Source organism: Notolepis coatsorum (genome assembly GCF_963971535.1).
Source record: "Notolepis coatsorum genome assembly, chromosome: 15".
Classification (NCBI taxonomy): domain Eukaryota; kingdom Metazoa; phylum Chordata; class Actinopteri; order Aulopiformes; family Paralepididae; genus Notolepis; species Notolepis coatsorum.
Genome location: NC_140179.1, coordinates 44,705,284 through 44,728,934, shown reverse-complemented (window position 1 = coordinate 44,728,934; position 23,651 = coordinate 44,705,284). Strand labels below are relative to the sequence as shown.

Genomic DNA, 23,651 nt, shown 5'->3' with positions numbered 1-23,651 from the left:
CTATTACACACTATTACACTATTACACTATTACACACTATTACACTATTACACACTATTACACTATTACACACTATTACACTATTACACTATTACACACTATTACACTATTACACACTATTACACTATTACACACTATTACACTATTACACTATTACACACTATTACACTATTACACTATTACACACTATTACACTATTACACTATTACACACTATTACACTATTACACTATTACACACTACACTATTACACTATTACACTATTACACACTATTACACTATTACACACTATTACACTATTACACTATTACACACTATTACACTATTACACTATTACACACTATTACACTATTACACACTATTACACTATTACACTATTACACACTATTACACTATTACACACTATTACACTATTACACACTATTACACTATTACACTATTACACACTATTACACTATTACACTATTACACACTATTACACTATTACACTATTACACACTATTACACTATTACACACTATTACAATATTACACTATTACACACTATTACACTATTACACACTATTACACTATTACACTATTACACACTATTACACTATTACACACTATTACACTATTACACACTATTACACTATTACACTATTACACTATTACACACTATTACACTATTAGACACTATTACACTATTACACACTATTACACTATTACACTATTACACACTATTACACAATATTACACTATTACACACTATTACACTATTACACTATTACACACTATTACACTATTACACACTATTACACTATTACACTATTACACACTATTACACTATTACACACTATTACACTATTACACTATTACACACTATTACACTATTACACTATTACACACTAGTACACTATTACACACTATTACACTATTACACTATTACACACTATTACACTATTACACACTATTACACTATTACACTATTACACTATTACACTATTACACACTATTACACTATTACACTATTACACACTATTACACTATTACACTATTACACACTATTACACTATTACACACTATTACACTATTACACTATTACACACTATTACACTATTACACACTATTACACTATTACACACTATTACACTATTACACACTATTACACTATTACACACTATTACACTATTACACTATTACACACTATTACACTATTAGACACTATTACACTATTACACACTATTACACTATTACACTATTACACACTATTACACAATATTACACTATTACACACTATTACACTATTACACTATTACACACTATTACACTATTACACACTATTACACTATTACACTATTACACAATATTACACTATTACACACTATTACACTATTACACTATTACACACTATTACACTATTACACACTATTACACTATTACACTATTACACACTATTACACTATTACACACTATTACACAATATTACACTATTACACACTATTACACTATTACACACTATTACACTATTACACTATTACACACTATTACACTATTACACTATTACACAATATTACACTATTACACACTATTACACTATTACACTATTACACACTATTACACACTATTACACTATTACACACTATTACACACTATTACACTATTACACACTATTACACTATTACACACTATTACACTATTACACACTATTACACTATTACACACTATTACACTATTACACTATTACACACTATTACACTATTACACTATTACACACTATTACACTATTACACTATTACACACTATTACACTATTACACACTATTACACTATTACACACTATTACACTATTACACTATTACACACTATTACACTATTACACACTATTACACTATTACACACTATTACACTATTACACTATTACACACTATTACACTATTACACTATTACACACTATTACACTATTACACTATTACACACTATTACACTATTACACTATTACACACTACACTATTACACTATTACACTATTACACACTATTACACTATTACACACTATTACACTATTACACTATTACACACTATTACACTATTACACTATTACACACTAGTACACTATTACACACTATTACACTATTACACTATTACACACTATTACACTATTACACACTATTACACTATTACACACTATTACACTATTACACTATTACACACTATTACACTATTACACTATTACACATTATTACACACTATTACACTATTACACACTATTACACTATTACACACTATTACACTATTACACTATTACACACTATTACACTATTACACACTATTACACTATTACACACTATTACACACTATTACACTATTACACACTATTACACTATTACACACTATTACACTATTACACTATTACACACTATTACACTATTACACACTATTACACTATTACACTATTACACACTATTACACTATTACACACTATTACACTATTACACTATTACACACTATTACACTATTACACACTATTACACTATTACACACTATTACACTATTACACTATTACACTATTACACACTATTACACTATTAGACACTATTACACTATTACACACTATTACACTATTACACTATTACACACTATTACACAATATTACACTATTACACACTATTACACTATTACACTATTACACACTATTACACTATTACACACTATTACACTATTACACTATTACACAATATTACACTATTACACACTATTACACTATTACACTATTACACACTATTACACTATTACACTATTACACACTATTACACTATTACACTATTACACACTACACTATTACACTATTACACTATTACACACTATTACACTATTACACACTATTACACTATTACACTATTACACACTATTACACTATTACACTATTACACACTAGTACACTATTACACACTATTACACTATTACACTATTACACACTATTACACTATTACACACTATTACACTATTACACACTATTACACTATTACACACTATTACACTATTACACTATTACACACTATTACACTATTACACTATTACACACTATTACACTATTACACACTATTACAATATTACACTATTACACACTATTACACTATTACACACTATTACACTATTACACTATTACACACTATTACACTATTACACTATTACACAATATTACACTATTACACACTATTACACTATTACACTATTACACACTATTACACACTATTACACTATTACACACTATTACACACTATTACACTATTACACACTATTACACTATTACACTATTACACACTATTACACTATTACACACTATTACACTATTACACACTATTACACTATTACACTATTACACACTATTACACTATTACACACTATTACACTATTACACTATTACACACTATTACACTATTACACACTATTACACTATTACACACTATTACACTATTACACTATTACACACTATTACACTATTACACACTATTACACTATTACACACTATTACACTATTACACTATTACACACTATTACACTATTACACTATTACACACTATTACACTATTACACTATTACACACTATTACACTATTACACTATTACACACTACACTATTACACTATTACACTATTACACACTATTACACTATTACACACTATTACACTATTACACTATTACACACTATTACACTATTACACACTATTACACTATTACACACTATTACACTATTACACTATTACACACTATTACACTATTACACACTATTACACTATTACACTATTAACACTATTACACTATTACACACTATTACACTATTACACTATTACACACTATTACACTATTACACTATTACACACTATTACACTATTACACACTATTACACTATTACACTATTACACACTATTACACTATTACACACTATTACACTATTACACTATTACACACTATTACACTATTACACACTATTACACTATTACACCTATTAACACTATTACACTATTACACTATTACACACTATTACACTATTACACACTATTACACTATTACACACTATTACACTATTACACTATTACACACTATTACACTATTACACTATTACACACTATTACACTATTACACTATTACACACTATTACACTATTACACACTATTACACTATTACACTATTACACACTATTACACTATTACACACTATTAACACTATTACACTATTACACACTATTACACTATTACACTATTACACACTATTACACTATTACACACTATTACACTATTACACTATTACACACTATTACACTATTACACACTATTACACTATTACACACTATTACACTATTACACTATTACACACTATTACACTATTACACTATTACACACTATTACACTATTACACTATTACACACTATTACACTATTACACACTATTACAATTACACTATTACACACTATTACACTATTACACACTATTACACTATTACACTATTACACACTATTACACTATTACACACTATTACACTATTACACTATTACACACTATTACACTATTAGACACTATTACACTATTACACACTATTACACTATTACACTATTACACACTATTACACAATATTACACTATTACACACTATTACACTATTACACTATTACACACTATTACACTATTACACACTATTACACTATTACACTATTACACAATATTACACTATTACACACTATTACACTATTACACTATTACACACTATTACACTATTACACACTATTACACTATTACACTATTACACACTATTACACTATTACACACTATTACACAATATTACACTATTACACACTATTACACTATTACACACTATTACACTATTACACTATTACACACTATTACACTATTACACTATTACACAATATTACACTATTACACACTATTACACTATTACACTATTACACACTATTACACACTATTACACTATTACACACTATTACACACTATTACACTATTACACACTATTACACTATTACACTATTACACACTATTACACTATTACACACTATTACACTATTACACACTATTACACTATTACACTATTACACACTATTACACTATTACACACTATTACACTATTACACTATTACACACTATTACACTATTACACACTATTACACTATTACACACTATTACACTATTACACTATTACACACTATTACACTATTACACACTATTACACTATTACACACTATTACACTATTACACTATTACACACTATTACACTATTACACTATTACACACTATTACACTATTACACTATTACACACTATTACACTATTACACTATTACACACTACACTATTACACTATTACACTATTACACACTATTACACTATTACACACTATTACACTATTACACTATTACACACTATTACACTATTACACTATTACACACTAGTACACTATTACACACTATTACACTATTACACTATTACACACTATTACACTATTACACACTATTACACTATTACACACTATTACACTATTACACTATTACACACTATTACACTATTACACTATTACACACTATTACACTATTACACTATTACACTATTACACACTATTACACTATTACACACTATTACAATATTACACTATTACACACTATTACACTATTACACACTATTACACTATTACACTATTACACACTATTACACTATTACACACTATTACACTATTACACACTATTACACTATTACACTATTACACTATTACACACTATTACACTATTAGACACTATTACACTATTACACACTATTACACTATTACACTATTACACACTATTACACAATATTACACTATTACACACTATTACACTATTACACTATTACACACTATTACACTATTACACACTATTACACTATTACACTATTACACAATATTACACTATTACACACTATTACACTATTACACTATTACACACTATTACACACTATTACACTATTACACACTATTACACACTATTACACTATTACACACTATTACACTATTACACTATTACACACTATTACACTATTACACACTATTACACTATTACACCGAGTACAATGGCACAATCCGCAAGTCTCTACGACAAACGGTTCAAGAGATACACTGAGGGGGTGTGGCCTAAGGGGGCGTGGTCTAAGGATCGGGGGAGTGGTCAACATCGACCAATGAAAGGTGGTCAACATGGACCAATGAAAAATGAAAGAGGATATCCCTACTGAGTACAATGACACAACCCACAAGACAGAGGGCGCTGTCAGCAATTCAGTACTGCAACACAGTGATGGCCAATGATGGGTTAAGTGGATGATGTCATTGGCAGCTCAGCCACGAGCCACACAGCTGAACCAATCATGAGTGAGCCATGAGCCACACAGGTGAAGCAATCACTATGACTTGCATATTTTCTATCTAATGCATTTCTATGGAGGCAGATGCATGACTGCATTGTCACATTGATTAAAAGAAAACTATAAGAGATGAAGCGTTGTGACGCGCACATGAGCACTACAACGAGTAGGCGAAGGGTTGTGCGCGATATTGTGACATTCGTGCGATATTGTGGCACTCCTTCGGCGATCGGAACAGAAGGCTAAAAAATTGTGTGAAAAATGTGATTTCTAGAGTGCGATTGCATGGCGGTCAATGGGGAGGAGAACCTTCAAACAAATGGTCGTCAGTTGAGATAGAAATGTCCAATTCCATTTATTTTTCTTTTGTGAGCGGGTTGACAGCCGTGTCATCGTTTTGATGTGTTTGTTTTATTTCTACGTCCAAAATTGAGATCACACTCGCAATTCACCCAAGGTAGGGGGAAAAAGATTATTTCAGCTGCTACACTCTAAAATGCAATGCATTCCCAATGGGACCGAAATTTTACCGTTTAAAGTCGATTCGTAGCCAGACGGTGCGGTGAAACTTTTACGGGTTCGAGACCGGTGTTGCCATAGGCAAGCCGCTCGTTTTGATACCTTTCACGTGTATGGGGCGCGAACGCTTACGTGTTGCAAAGTGTTTGCAAAATCGGTGGAATAAAGAAAGAATAAATAAAAAGAGTATGGATATGTATAGTGTGGGTGGCAACCTGGCTTCGCCAGGTCACCCACACTAATAATAATAATAATAATAATAATAATAATAATAATAATAATAATAATAATAATAATAATAATAATAATAATAATAATAATAATAATAATAATAATAATAATGCATTCTATTTATAAAGCGCCTTTCAAGGCACTCAAGGACGCCGTACAACAATTTAAAAACAGTTAAATTCATAATCACAGTACATTAAAATAAGAAAAATAAAAATATATAAAATCAGACAAAAAATAAAATCAGACGCCTGCCTAAAAAGGTGGGTTTTAAAAGAAATTATGGAGTCAATGTTCCTGATGTCGGGGGGGAGGGAGTTCCAGAGGCGGGGGGCAGAGCAGCTGAAGGCTCTTGACCCCATGGTGGACAGACGGGCTGGGGGGACGGTCAGGTTGATGGAGGAGGCAGACCTGAGGGACCGGGTGGGAATGTTGATATGAAGGAGGTCAGACAGGTATGGAGGGGCGAGGTTGTGAATGGCCTTGTATGTATGGAGGAGGATCTTGTAGTCTATGCGGAGTTTAATGGGAAGCCAGTGTAGTTGGCATAGGACGGGGGTGATGTGACTGATGACAGGGGTTCTGGTGATTATGCGGGCAGCAGCGTTCTGGACCAGTTGGAGCTTATGGAGGAGTTTGTGGGGGAGACCAAAGAGAAGAGAGTTGCAGTAATCTAAGCGGGAAGTGACAAGGGAGTGGACCAGGATTTCGGCGCTGTTGGGAGTGAGTGAAGGGCGTAGGCGGTTGATGTTGATGTTGCGAGGGTGGAAGTAGGTGGACCGGATGATGTTATTGATGTGGGAATGGAATGATAGGGTGCTGTCGAGGACGACACCCAGACTCTTGACCTGGGGGGAAGGGGAAACCAAGGAGTTGTCTATGGTGAGGGTGAAACTGGGGTGCTTGGTGAGTGTGGACTTGGAGCCAATGAGGACTACCACTGTTTTGCCACTGTTTAATTTCAGGAAATTTGAGGTGAACCAGGATTTGATTTCCTGTAGACAGGCACAGAGGGAAGAGGGAGGGAGGGTGGAAGTGGGTTTGGAGGAAACATAGAGCTGGGTGTCGTCCGCGTAGCAGTGGAAATTGATGCTGTATTTGCGGAGAATCCGACCGAGTGGGAGGAGGTAGATAATGAAGAGGATATAGAGGATATAGAGAGACATATAATGAGATGAGAGATACAGAGAGAGAGACAGATAATGAGAGATATGAGATACAGAGAGTCAGATAATGAGAGATACAGAGAGAGAGAGAGAGAGCGCTAGAGAGAAAGGGAGAGTGAGGGGGATACAGAGCGAGACAAGAACAAGAAAGTGAGAGAGCAAGAAAAATAGAGTGATGAGTCAGAGATTAATATAGACAGAAATATAGACTGTCAATGAAAACACTAAAAGCTTAACATTTTAAGACACACACACACCTACACCCACACCCACACCCACACCCACACCTTTATGAACGAGGACCATGGTGTAGGTGACCTCCTGGTTGTCATGCACAGGTTGGCTGTAGCACACACACATGATTCCTGAAACATAGCACCAGAGGGCGCTGTTACGCAAAGTCACATAAAACTTTATAAACATACATACATACAGTCAATTTAATAAAGAGCTGTTTATTATATGAACTCTATTTTAGAGAGGCTGAATAATATGTGGCCCTGTGTAGCTTAATGGGTAAACAAGACACTAACACTGTCAGGGTTAGGGGTTCTATTATTATTATTAACTATGAATCAATGAACACAACATAAATTACCATCTTTAGTTAATAAAGTACTCAACCTCTACTGTCTTTAACTATGAATGAACACAACACACTAAATTACCATCTTTAGATAATAAGGTACTCAACCTCTACTGTATTTAACTATGAATGAACACAACACTCACTTACCATCTTTAGATAATACATTTTGAAAACATTGTTCCTCTGAAAACCTAAAACAGAGTTATATGCTTCTTCCTCTGATGTACTCAATTAGCTACGATAAATGGACTGTATTTATATAACAGCTTTTATCCAAAGCGCTTGATAACTCATGTCTCACATTCACCCATTCACTCACACATTCACACACCAAAGGCAAAGGCAACCATGCAAGGTGCCAACCTGCTCATCAGGAGCAGTTAGGGGTTAAGTGTCTTAAGTGAGCCACTGTCGCCCCCTAAAGCGATTGCATTGTTGATTTTGTTGATTTGAAGTCTTTATTTCGAACATGCAATGAATACAACAAACAATAACAAAAAAAAGAAAAACAACTCAATCTGCATGTTCGAAAAGGAGTAGGAAGAAGTATACACTTATTTAATCCTACCCCTTTTCCACTACTCAAATGAGTGTACTATTTTAAACATAAAAAAGAAAAAAAAAATATATATATATGCAAAACAAAAAAACAAATACTATATATGTATAAAATAAAATAAAATAGAAAACAAAATAAAAATGTAAACACCCGTGAATATCAAGTCCCTTCCTCATCCCTGTACCTTGTGAACATAATTTCCTTATACATCAGTTTGAATTGTCTCATGTTTGGACATTGCTTTAGCACCACATTTAGACTGTTCCACAGTTTCACTCCACATATTGAGATGCAGTGTTTTCTCATGGTAGTGCGTACGTTTAGCACCTTTAAATTGTGTTCTCCCCTCAGATTATAACCCCCCTCCCTATCAAAGAACAATTCTTGAATGTTTCTTGGAAGTGCATGACTTTTTGCTTTATACATTAATTGAGCCGTTTTAAATTCCACAAGATCATTTAACTTCAATGTCTTTGACTCCAGAAACAATATGTTAGTGTGATCACGATAACCTGCAATGTGAACTATCCTTATGGCCCTTTTTTGGAGTATAAAAAGTGGTTGTAGTGTAGACTTATAATTGTTTCCCCAGACTTCAGCACAGTAATTTAAATATGGTAAAACTAGTGAACAGTAGAGAATGTAGAGTGATTTTATATCCAGGATGTGCTTTACTTTACTCATGACTGAAATGCTTCGTGAGAGTTTAGATTGGACATGTTTTATGTGAGGTTTCCAACAGATTTTATGGTCTATTATTACACCTAGGAATTTATTTTCATAAACTCTTTCAATAATCACATCATTTATTTTAACTTGTACCTGAGTATCCAATCTACAGTTTCCAAACAACATAATTTTAGTTTTGCTCAAGTTCAATGATAATTTGTTTCTATCAAACCATTCCTTCAATTTCTTCATTTCAGATGTGATGACCTCTAAAAGCTGCTGGACATTCTCACCAGAAAAAAAAAGATTAGTGTCATCCGCAAATAAAATACATTTAAATATATTGGATACTTTACATATCTCGTTAATGTACCAGATGAACAGTTTTGGACCCAACACTGACCCCTGGGGGACACCACAAGCAATGTCCAAACATTCAGATTTATAATCTCTCATTGTCACAAATTGTTGTCTTTTATTTAGATAGCTTCTCACCCAGTCCAATACTACCCCCCTGATCCCATATCTCTCCAATTTCCTGATTAATATATCATGATTAATAGTATCAAATGCTTTTTTTAGGTCAATGAATACTCCAGCTACATGTTTTTTTTTATCTATGGAATTTGTGATTTTTTCAATGAGTTCTATTAACGCTAGTGATGTTGACCGGTGTGTTCTGAATCCATACTGGCTATCGGTGAGTAAATTATGTTTATCAATGAATTTATCTAATCTGTTGTTGAAGAGTTTTTCTAATATTTTTGAAAACTTGAGGAAGTAGAGAAACAGGCCTATAATTTGTGAAGTGGTGTTTATCTCCAGTCTTGAACAGAGGTATGACTTTTGCTATTTTCATTTTATTCGGAAATCGACCAGTTTTGAATGATAAATTGCAGATGTGCGTGAGTGGTTTTGAAATCCCACTAATGACATTTTTTACTATTTTCATATCTATTTCATTACTGTCTGTAGATGTCTTGTTTTTACATTTATTAGTAGTTTCTATAATTTCATTTTCATCTACCGCTTCCAGAAACATTGAACTAGGATTTCTTTCAATGTAATTGTCTTTTATGTCTTCAGGAGTCACTGGATCTGGGATTTTTCCCGCTAATTCTGGTCCAATATTTACAAAAAATGTATTAAAGTTGTTAACCACATCATCCATATTGCTAATAGTTTGATCTCTCTGGCGGTTCAGGAGCGCCATCTGGTGGCCGATCGGCGCAATCGCCAAACAGGATGTGCCATAGAGGTTGTGCTAGACGTCCGTAGTACTTCCGGGCGCTCGCTATAGGTCATGGGACTCTGGCTCGTCACGCTACACAGTGATCGATTGGCAATAACTCGATAAACAACATGATTTGGACGTAAACCATTATACAAGCTGGAGATGGACCGGGTAAAAATATATCCCATAATGATAAGATTTCTACTCTATGATGATCGCCCAACGGCGCGCGGAGACTGGGGTGAGTTTCAGCGTGTAACGTTACCGTCTTCGATACTAACTGCTATTATCAACATTTGACCCACATTAGATGATTGGTATAACGCTGCCCACGGAATTATAAACGCCCCCTCGCCCATCCGGTCAACATCAGATGACGTGTAGTAACTTCTAGAAGTACGTCTAGTTGGAATTTTTTATATCGCGCTGATTGCCATCAAACTGTATTTCATCATCAATATAATGCATTTGGGGCTATATATCACGTTCTGGAGAAAGCTGCAGAAAGAGATGAAAACATACTTATACATTAGACCATACTTTACTATGAATATGTGAATGAAAAAGTTTAACGTTGCTACACAATGAACAATACATATAGGACTTTGAATGGGCCCTAATAATGGCAATGTAGCAATAGAATTTAAAAAGTTATAGCCCTGCAAAGAAGGGGACTTTCTCCATAGACAAATAGAGCCGGCAACCTATGGTATATCATGAATTTAACCCAAGGCAACCAAAGTGTATCTTCCAAACACCTTTAATATTATATTTGTTGTTATCTAATATTCTACTATAATGATCCTTCTTACATCTTCTCATAATATTAGTCAACTTGTTTTTATATTTCTTATATTTATTTTCTGCCTCTTTAGTTCTATGTTTTATAAATTCTCTATATAGTGTATTTTTCTTTTTACATGCATTCTGTAATCCCCCTGTGATCCATGGGCTGTCTGAGTGTTTATGTTTACTGCTATATTCTTTTATTGGACAATGTTTGTGATATAGTAAGTTAAATATGTAGAGTTGATCATTCATATAATAATAATATATTCAGCTGATTGGTAATGGAATGGAAATCAGAGACAGTGGCAGAGAAGAGACAGTGAATCATTGAGACAGCGAGTGGAGGTATAAATCGCTCCACAGATTTGAATGAAGTAATCAAATTGTCTCTCTTAACGGCGAGAGTCGGTTGGTTAGTAGAGGCCCCGCTTCTCGGTTCATTATGGACCCGTGTAATTTATGTATTACAATAATCTGACTGTGTACAGTAAGTGCTCAGATCTTGGGTCGACAGTGGAATTTTAATGTACAGCAGTCGCTGATGGGTAACCCTTTCACTGCCACACGACAGCCGGTTAACCCTTTCACTGTGACAATACAGAAGGTTAGCCCTTTACTATCACACAACCGACGGCGATGCTCCATCATTAGCATCATTAGCTCCGCTAATGATGGAGCATCGCCGTCGGTTGTGTGATAGTAAAGGGCTAACCTTCTGTCGTGTGGCAGTGAAAGGGTTAAAAGGGAAAGTTGTGATATTTGGAACCCTATCTCCATTTCCTTCTTACTAGGTGTGTGAATCACCAGAGGCCCCACGATACCATATTATCATGATACTAGAGTCACGATATTGTAATAGCATGATATTGTGACATATTGCAATATATTGCGATTTATTACCTTTTTTTTTTTAAACAAATTAAGTCCCCAACGATTTTTCTTTCTAACATTTGCAATAAAAAATATACATACAGTACATCATCTGTTTTTTCTAATAAGATAAAACTTCCAATCATTGCAATACAATAGGATTGTCAAGCAAAAAAAAGTTTTAAATATCGATACTTGGCATCACTGTATCGATATATAATACCGCCACGCAAAATATCGCAATATGTTTGTTGTATGGATTTCTTTCCCCCAGCCCTACCACTCACAGATGATGATGATGATGATGATGATCGGTAGAGTCCTTCCTCAGCATAGTCCATGATGTTCCTCATACTAGCTCTGGACAGTTGGCCACAAACCAGCTCCTGTCTGTACAAGCTGACTGAGGGTCACTGAAATACACTTTGTGTGCACTGTGGAGTAAACTTCAGTGAGCTTTAGTCAGCTTGTACGTTGATGTCCCGATGGATTGTGCTGAGAAAGGACTCCACCACCCATCACCAACATCACTGCATATTAGGGATGTCCCGATCACGTTTTTTTGCTCCCGATCCGATCCCAATCATGTGATTTTGAGTATCTACCGATACCGATCTTTCCCGATCCGATCAAAAAAAAGCGTAACTTTTTTTATTCAACAAACATGACCATGTTCACGTCTTAAACTCATACTGAGGCCTTAGTTTTGGTTTTAAATTGCATATCATCATTCATTTATTTATTGTCACACAGAGCAGAAGAATTTTGCCAAAACAAACCAATAGTATCCAGCTGCAGAACGGCAGACCAGCCACACTCTCAGACCCAAACGCATTTCCTTTGATTTAATTATACATCAAATGATTTATGTCAAGGATTGCAATGCCTCGCTTGAATGAAGTTAACTTTTCACCTGGATAACGTCAACATTCAGGGTGAATGTAATGTGAGAAATTGGGATACAAAAAAAAATAAAAATAAAAATTTAATTTGGGTCTGAGAATTTGGCTGTTCTGCCGTTCTGCAGCTGGATACTATTGGTTTGTTTTGGCAAAATGCTTCTGCTCTGTGTGACAATAAATAAATGAATGATGATATGCAATTTAAAACCAAAACTAAGGCCTCAGTATGAGTTTAAGACATGAACATTGTCATGTTTGTTGAATAAAAAAAAAAGTTAAAAAAAGAAAAAAGAAAAAGAAATTTCCGTTTCTTTTTGCCGATCCCGATCTTCGGAAAATCAAATGATCGGCCCCGATCCCGATCACGTGATCGGATCGGGACATCCCTACTGCATATTGTGGATTATGATAAAGCTTCTGTATCATAACAATCACTGGTGGTTGATTGACGGTAGATCGTTAAGTGACATCATAATGAATCTCATCTTGTCGTATCGTTGTGCATCGTAGATTATAATAAAGCTGCTGAATGATGACAGTAACTTACTCTCTTGGTATCAATTCATGTTCCATGTCAGAGGAAGTACCAAAACAAAAACAACATCATTTGAGTAACAATCACTGAACAAAATGTTGTCAACATGTACATTTACTGTGTATCCGTATTTATGAGTGAGTGAGTGAGTGAGTGAGTGAGTGAGTGAGTGAGTGAGTGAGTGAGTGAGTGAGTGAGTGAGTGAGTGAGTGAGTGAGTGAGTGAGTGAGTGAGTGAGTGAGTGAGTGAGTGAGTGAGTGAGTGAGTGAGTGAGGTCACCTATTCTGTTGGTAAAGACCTCCATCCTACAGTGTTCCTGTTCTGGTCTCTCCTCGTGGTGGTGATCAAAACCCAGCCTCACAAACCTGAGAGAGAGAAAAAAAGAAAGAAAGAAAGAAAGAAAGAAAGAAAGAAAGAAAGAAAGAAAGAAAGAAAGAAAGAAAGAAAGAAAGAAAGAAAGAAAGAAAGAAAGAAAGAAAGAAAGAAAGAAAGAAAGAAAGAAAGAAAGAAAGAAAGAAAGAAAGAAAGAAAGAAAGAAAGAAAGAAAGAAAGAAAGAAAGAAAGAAAGAAAGAAAGAAAGAAAAGAAAGAAAGAAAGAAAGAAAGAAAGAAAGAAAGAAAGAAAGAAAGAAAGAAAGAAAGAAAGAAAGAAAGAAAGAAAGAAAGAAAGAAAGAAAGAAAGAAAGAAAGAAAGAAAGAAAGAAAGAAAGAAAGAAAGAAAGAAAGAAGAAAGAAAGAAAGAAAGAAAGAAAGAAAGAAAGAAAGAAAGAAAGAAAGAAAGAAAGAAAGAAAAAAAAAGGAGAGAGATAAAGAAAGAAATTAAGGTTAGTAAGAATTGGTTTCAATTAGGGATGTCCGGTATTATCGGCCGATATTGGCATATAAATGTGATATCGGAAAATATCGGTTTTAAAATAAAAATAAATGTTAAATTTTTTTTACATTTATTTAACCTTTATTTACCCAGGCAAGCAAGTCAGAACAAATTATTATTTTATTTATTGTCAAAGTATGCATAATGTTGTGTTAATTACACAACAAGAGATATGTAATGTTAGGGTGGCTAAGTGGCGCAGTGGGCAAGGCGCTCGCCACTAACGCAGGAGATACTGGGTTCGAGCCCAGCTCTCGCCGTTGCTTCCGGCTTGGCTGGTCGTTCATACTAATACAATTGGCAGTATTAGGGGGTGGGAAAGCCGGTGGGTGGGGATCGGACGTTGTGGACAGCGACTCCTACAGGTCGGTTGGTGCGCCTGTACAGCAGAATCAGGAAGCAACGTGAGCCTCCCACGCGTTACTCCTCGCCGCTGAGAGATCTCGCTGTACAGGTGAAAAGATGTGACGGCTGCCTCCTCGTGTACCGGAGGGGACACGTGATGCAAGGCTTCATCCACATTGCAGCCGACCAGTGGGAGGCATGGTCTAACACCGTTCGAGACAGGGGAGGGTAGAATTGGATAATACAAAATTGGGATGGGAGAAAAATAGAAAATGGGGAGAAAAAGTAGATAAAAAAAAATTTAATGTAATGTTAAGTACCTGTAATTATTCAGTTTTTGGGGGGGGGGGGGACCCCTGCATATATCGGTATCGGTTGATATCGGTTGATATCGGTATCGGAAATTAAGAGTTGGACAATATCGGTAAAAAATCCAATATCGAGCATCCCTAGTTTCAATCAATCAATCAAGCAATCAATCAGAAGTCCTATCTCTAGCATGACTAGTGTGTTGGTACAGTAGTGGTTGTTAGTTACCTGACTGAGTTGAAGGGATTGGGCGGTAACTCCAGCACCAGCTCAAACTGGAAGAGACAGAGTTCAGAATGGAGCTTCACATCCGGGTTTCATTAATAAAAACAGAAATAGACTTAAAAGGACCAGACCAGTCTAACTTCTCTCCATCACCAGATACTGTCCCCATCACATTGTGTGTTCATAGGTGTATAAAGTGTAGGGCTGTCTCCAACTAAGGATTTGGATAGTCGACTATGATTGGCCGAAATTAGCCGATAGTCTAATATGAAAAAAAAAAAAAAAAAAAAAAAGATATATATATATATATATATATATATATATATATATTATTTTTTATCATTACATTTGGGCTGTGGGGGTGCTTAATGTCTGAAGGAGTCGACGGAAGGCTTCTTGTCCTCTGCAAAAGCATGCAATTGGTCCACTGATGGATACATCTTGATATTTGTCTAGTCTAGTGTGTTCATTAGATGGGTGAAATCCTCTCAGTGCCTCTGTGCCTGTTTTCTTAGGCAGTTAGCCTCTGGTATGCGTGCCATTAGCGTTAGCCACGCTTCTAGGCCTCTTTTCTTTTGGAAAGAATGATAAAAAAAAATTTAAAATTAAAAAAATTGTTGTATTCGACTAAGAGGTTGGCAGTCGACTACGGCTCCTTTCGATCGATTAGTCGACTATTCGACTACCGGTAATAGGGGTCAGCCCTAATAAAGTGTTATGTTTCGGTAGATCTCAGATGTTGAAAATATGCTCCATGAAACTTGAAAATCGATAGGCGTAGGTCACTTACCCTTGTGAAAATCACTGTACAGTTTATTTGAGCTAATGTTACTGCATTACTCTACTTACACACGACTACAAGCTATTAGAATTTGTGCAACAACAAGGTTACCATGATAGAGATTTTTTAAACTGCAGCTTAAAATTCTAAATCCCCTGCCTTATCAGAGAGAGACATGATTATTAGAAGGCTTTGTTCACGGGACCACAGCTGCATGGACCACAGACGAAGCTTGGAGCGCTCTGTTAATAGTCCATTCATGTTCCTAGAGCTGCAGGAGGTTCTGGAGACTCGGGAGCAGTGGGAGAATACGTCACCAGTGAGAGGTCTATAGTGTGTTCAGATACAAACACAAGGATTGTCTCGCTGTGCTCCCCATTTCTAAATGTAACCTATTCAATATCTATAGGCCAGAGAGCATTCATAGCAGTCTATTTTTATCATTATTGTTCAGATATACCCAGGGGTGTAAAAAGTACCCAGAAATTATACTTAAGTGAAAGTATGGGTACCGTCTCAAAATCGTCCTCAAGTAAAAGTCAGAGTATCTGGCTAAAAACACACTTGATTAGAAGGCAAAACGTTTCTACTTCCAAATGTACTTAAGCACTAAAAAGTTAAAGTAAAAACTTTTTTTCTGACTGTGTATTCTTCTGATAGCAAGTGTTTAATCAAAGATCCCCGCTTTCTAGTCTTGCACAAGGACCAATAAGCATGGGTATGGGCGGGTTCATTTTCCATTGATGGGGATTTGATTGGCTGTTTTTAAATAAAGTGCAGCCGCAGGATTAATAACGTTAACGTTAGTTCGGCCAGAGAAACAAATATACTAATTAAAATAGTTTGACCTGCAAGATTTGTACTTTGTAGGTCTGCATTTTAAATGTAAGGAGTAAAAAGTATGTTTTTTTCTCTGAAATGTAATTGAGTAAAAGTACAAGTATACAAACCTAATAATACTTGAGTAAAGTACAAATCCCCAAAAACAGTACTCAAGTATTTTAAACAAAGTACAATTACTCAAGTACTTTACACCCCTGTCTGTATGTATTCGCTAAAGGTCTTAGTCTGGACTAACAGATAGAAGCTAAAGGTCTTAGTCTGGACTAACAGATAGAAGCTAAAGGTCTTAGTCTGGACTAACAGATAGAAGCTAAAGGTCTTAGTCTGGACTAACAGATAGAAGCTAAATGTCTTAGTCTGGACTAACAGATAGAAGCTAAAGGTCTTAGTCTGGACTAACAGATAGAAGCTAAAGGTCTTAGTCTGGACTAACAGATATAAGCTAAAGGTCTTAGTCTGGACTAACAGATGGAAGCTAAAGGTCTTAGTCTGGACTAACAGATGGAAGCTAAAGGTCTTAGTCTGGACTAACAGATAGAAGCTAAAGGTCTTAGTCTGGACTAACAGATAGAAGCTAAAGGTCTTAGTCTGGACTAACAGATGGAAGCTAAAGGTCTTAGTCTGGACTAACAGATAGAAGCTAAAGGTCTTAGTCTGGACTAACAGATGGAAGCTAAAGGTCTTAGTCTGGACTAACAGATATAAGGTAACGGTCTTAGTCTGGACTAACAGATAGAAGCTAAAGGTCTTAGTCTGGACTAACGGATGGAAGCTAAAGGTCTTAGTCTGGACTAACAGATAGAAGCTAAAGGTCTTAGTCTGGACTAACAGATGGAAGCTAAAGGTCTTAGTCTGGACTAACAGATATAAAATAAAGGTCTTAGTCTGGACTAACAGATGGAAGCTAAAGGTCTTAGTCTGGACTAACAGATGGAAGCTAAAGGTCTTAGTCTGGACTAACAGATAGAAGCTAAAGGTCTTAGTCTGGACTAACAGATAGAAGCTAAAGGTCTTAGTCTGGACTAACAGATGGAAGCTAAAGGTCTTAGTCTGGACTAACAGATAGAAGCTAAAGGTCTTAGTCTGGACTAACAGATAGAAGCTAAAGGTCTTAGTCTGGACTAACAGATAGAAGCTAAATGTCTTAGTCTGGACTAACAGATAGAAGCTAAAGGTCTTAGTCTGGACTAACAGATAGAAGCTAAATGTCTTAGTCTGGACTAACAGATAGAAGGTAACGGTCTTAGTCTGGACTAACAGATACATTAGATGCTAAAAGTCTTATCACAGTCTGGACTAACAGATATAATATGTACAAGTCTTACCACGGTCTCACAGTTGCGGTTCGGGTAAAACTGGACACATCTCAGGAGAGATTTATCCTAAAGAGAGATGGATGGATATCTGTTATTGTTGCAATGTGTCAAAACAATGTGTGTGTGAGTTAGTATAGTCTGTGTGCTGTGTTTGTGAGGTAGTAGAGTGTGTGTGTGTGTGTGTGTGTGTGTGTGTGTGTGTGTGTGTGTGTGTGTGTGTGTGTGTGTGTGTGTGTGTGTGAGTGTGTGTGTGTGAGTTAGTATAGTCTGTGTGCTGTGTTTGTGAGGTAGTAGAGAGTGTGTGTGTGTGTGTGTGTGTGTGTGTGTGTGTGTGTGTGTGTGTGTGTGTGTGTGTGTGTGTGTGTGTGTGTATTACTTTGTGTGTGAGGTAGTAGAGACGTTGTGTGTGTTTGTTCCACTGCACCCAGCAGAAGTCCTCTGCTACTCTGTCTGCTGTCCTGGTGAGACGCTCTGGGCTCACCATCACCTGGTACACACACACGCGCACACACACGCACACGCACACACACACAGTTTCTGAATTAGTGAGAATCCAAATCGTCTCTTTGTAAATAGTTTCCAATCGCCTGAAAGCGAAGCTTCAGGTAGGACTGAACCAGAACATAAGCCTCATTTGGGTGTAAGAGCTCACATAAACATATTATGGGCCCACAAAGTCAGAGCCCCATTTAGTGTCTATGGAGCAGCCCCCGGATCTGACATCACAGATTGGAGGGTTCTCTCTCTGGTTTCTAGCTTTAAGGGAGAGTGGTACATGTTAAGTCAAGATAGACTGCGCTCACAAATTATAACACTGGGTGCTGATGTGCTGACCCAGTGTTATAATTTGTGAGCGCAGTCTATCTTGACTTTTCGATTTAAAGCTGCCTATAGGCATCTTAGAGACACGCAGCTCCACGCTGTGTATAGCGCATCTAGAGCCCAAGAGGACTTCAGCATCCCAAGATGCTACAGGATATGGATAGGAGGGGCTATGCTTACACCAAAGGTGACAGTGACAGAATATGTTGTTTGTTCCCCTCGCCGGAGATCTCGGCACCTCCCATCAAAGGAAGAGAAGCATTAGCCCAGTCTCTCACTCGGCTGAGACAGAGAGAGACCCGCACCCTACTCCACGGAGAGACGCTGACCAAGTACTGGCAGGACGCCATCATCCCGAGAGGTTTGAGAGTGACCAAGGAACCTACTCTGGGACGTGATTCACCGGAATTTTGCGAGAAATGGTGTGCCATCCTGGATAAGTGCTCCTTAGACCTTCTACTGCTGATTATTGATAACGAAGGCTCTAAATTAATCAAGGTTAAAGCTGAGCTAACCTCGTTAGAGGAAGAAATGAAGAACATTTTAACTCCTGTGCAGCAGACCGAAATGCTAGAGTCTTTGAATCAGCAACTAGATAAGTACAAACTTGACATCTTGCAGCATAAAAGAGCGAAGAGACGCAGAGACGAGCAGGATTACGCGGCTCACAGGGTCTACCCATGGTTGCACCAACCACAAGCCCGGAGCCGGAGGCAGAACTGGCAGCCCAGAGATCGACAGAGACACTCGGACTCTTCTTCCACAGCTGTCAGCTCAGACGAGGCGCCCTCTCAAGAAAGGTATTCCCTCCGCAGCCAATCGATTTTTCAGGACCCGCGGGACGGCCCTCTCCCACCCAGACCGCCGCGAGTGGCCACCGGAAGACGCGGAGGAGCCAGAGAAAAAGGCCAACGGTTTCAGAGATGAGCACCACATCAAACCTAGTGAATATTTCTAACACACAGTTGAGCGACTTGCAACATACTGTACTGTCCAAAGGGTTATCATTTGTCCCGGCACGGAGAGTGGACGCTTTCACTACTAAGGTAGAGCTTTTTAAGTTTTTTCGCAATATTAAGTTGAAGGCCTTTTATGCCAAAGGGATAGTTAACAGAACCCAATATGTTACTAACCTAAACGTGCCAGAAAATGTGGTTGTAGATACAGAAACGGAGCCCGATACCCACTCTTTGCCTACTAGTAGAGTATTTAAGCCACGCAGTTTGTTTGTACCCCATCTTAACCCACCTTCAGTGGATACTTTTTGTAGACTGGTACAGAGTGAGGTCATGAATTTATGTGATACCAGCCACAAGGCCCAACTTTACCCCAATTTACTGGAATCAGAGTCGAGAGCGCTCAAGGAACTCATGGAAAAAGACGATTTAATTTTTAGAAAAGCGGATAAGGGTGCAGGAATAGTTCTCCAAAATAAGAGTACGTATGTGACTGAGATTATGAGACAATTGAATGACATGGAGGTGTATACCCAGTTAAATTCTGATCCAGTCTTCCGATTTTCTACGGAAATTAAAACAGTCCTAAAAAGCCTCAGATTAGCTGAGGTAATCACTGAAAATGAATTTAAATTTATGTTTGTAGAGCACCCAATTACGCCTATCATTTACACCTTACCCAAGATCCATAAAGATCTAGTTAACCCTCCAGGTAGACCTATAGTCTCCGGCATAGGCTCTGCCACAGAGAAAATATCGCAATATATAGACGCACATATTAAGGATTTGGCCTCTTCACAACGCGGGTATTTAAAAGACACTACTTCCTTCCTGAGTGGGCTTCTAGTCTGTAATATTAGTCCCACAGACTTTCTAGTTACAATGGATGTAGTCAGCCTGTACCCTAGCATTCCACATGCTGACGCGTTAGACGCATTGAGTTTTTATTTAAACTCGAGAGCAGAATCACTCCCCTCCACAGACGCGCTAGTTAGACTAGCCGATCTTGTGCTTACGAGGAATTACTTTAGATTTCAAGATACATATTATTTGCAGAACAGAGGACTCAGCATGGGCTCGCCAGCCGCAGTGAACCTTGCTAATCTTTTTATGTCTAAATTTGAATTAGAACATGTTTTTAAAAATAACCAGTTTGAGAAACATGTCAAATCCTACATGCGCTATATAGATGACCTATTCTTTATTTGGTCAGGTACATCATCTGAGCTCCATGACTTCCTTGAATATCTCAACTCTTGTAGATTAACGATAAAATTTACTTTGAAGTTTGACTTACAATCGCTACCCTTTTTGGACGTCTTAATCAACAAAGCCCCAGGTGGGACTTCATTACATACAGAGGTCTTCAAAAAAGAGACAGACAGAAATTCGTTTCTACATTTCTCTAGCTACCATACCCCGGCTTTAAAAAATAGTCTACCTTTCAGCCAAATACTCAGGTATAAGAGAATCTGTGACACGGAGGTCAGATTCAAGGCCCAAGCCGAAACCCTACGGGAGAATTTTCATGACAGAGGATACAGTGCTATTTTAACAGCTAAGGCCCTGCACAAAACTCAGCAGATTGACAGATCCTTGTTACTGGCCCCTAAGAAGAATAAGGTACACTCTGACAAAGTGGCCTTTGTGTCTACTTACAGCCCGATTACTAGAGACATACGTACCATTGTCAATAAATACTGGCATATTTTACAGTCAGATCCTCTAGTTGGAGCGGCGTTTCAGCATTCGCCCAATTACTATTACAAAAGACAAGCGAATCTATCAAATCTGCTGGTGAAAACGGATTTTCCCAAGGTAAAACCAACTCACTGTATGTCTAACATCCCAGATGGGAACTTTCCCTGTCAATCTTGTGTACATTGCCAAGGGATGATCAAAGACAAAAGTTATACACACCCAAAAACGGGCAAACGGTTATCGGTGAAAGGTCGTATTACCTGCAATTCCTCCTTCATAGTGTACCTGCTGAAATGTCCTTGTGATTTTTCATATGTGGGTAAAACAACGAGACCATTCAAATTAAGAATCAGTGAACATAAGTGTTCAATCAGAAATTCAGATGTCAAATCGGCGGTAGCTAGACACTTCAATACTTGCAAGCATGCTGTCAAAGATCTCCGTTATATGGGTCTAGAGTTAGTTCATAGGCCCGCCAGGGGAGGTGACAGACATAAGCTACTTTTGCAAAGGGAATGTTATTTTATTCACCTCTTTAACTGTATAGAACCAAGAGGTATGAATGAAGAGAACTTGTTGACCTGCTTCCTTTAATTACTTTTCCCATTAAGGCCGATTATTAGTTTTAGTATCCTTAGAAAGAAGTATGCCGGGTTCAGTAAATACGAGTAAGATCAATTTAGCCCAACAAATACGTTTATTTTAAGCAACAGGTATCTAAGTATACAAGGGAGTATTAATGATTAGACTATAGATCTATTTTAAAGAGCCATTATTAAGTCTAACAACCTTCAGACACACCGAACAGGTGTAGTTTTTCCTTATTTTCCTTTTTTTCCGCTTTATTACGAGGCTCAAAAAAAGAGTTTGAATTTACGCCTAATGGCAGACTTATTTACCCAAGGGTTTCTTGTTTACTTTTGATTGTTTATTGTTTATTTATATAAAATGAATAAGGCATTAGAGTGTATCTATCTAGCCATACATAATGGCGGACTTATTTACACAAGGGTTTTTATTGTTTATTGTTTATAAATATAAA

At 36.6% G+C, this 23,651-nt stretch overlaps 1 protein-coding gene across 1 annotated transcript in view; it reads right to left on the bottom strand.

Annotated features, from left to right (window-relative positions):
* gsap (gamma-secretase activating protein) overlaps positions 1-23,651 on the bottom strand; it is a 125,314-nt gene that overhangs the window by 74,562 nt on the left and 27,101 nt on the right. The window contains exons 9-13 of the mRNA XM_084330985.1: positions 19,507-19,617; positions 19,140-19,196; positions 16,194-16,240; positions 14,718-14,803; positions 8,579-8,656 (exon numbers count right to left, since the gene is read on the bottom strand). Coding sequence (XP_084187111.1) covers positions 8,579-8,656; positions 14,718-14,803; positions 16,194-16,240; positions 19,140-19,196; positions 19,507-19,617 — 379 coding nt within the window. The remainder of the gene's footprint in view (positions 1-8,578; positions 8,657-14,717; positions 14,804-16,193; positions 16,241-19,139; positions 19,197-19,506; positions 19,618-23,651) is intronic.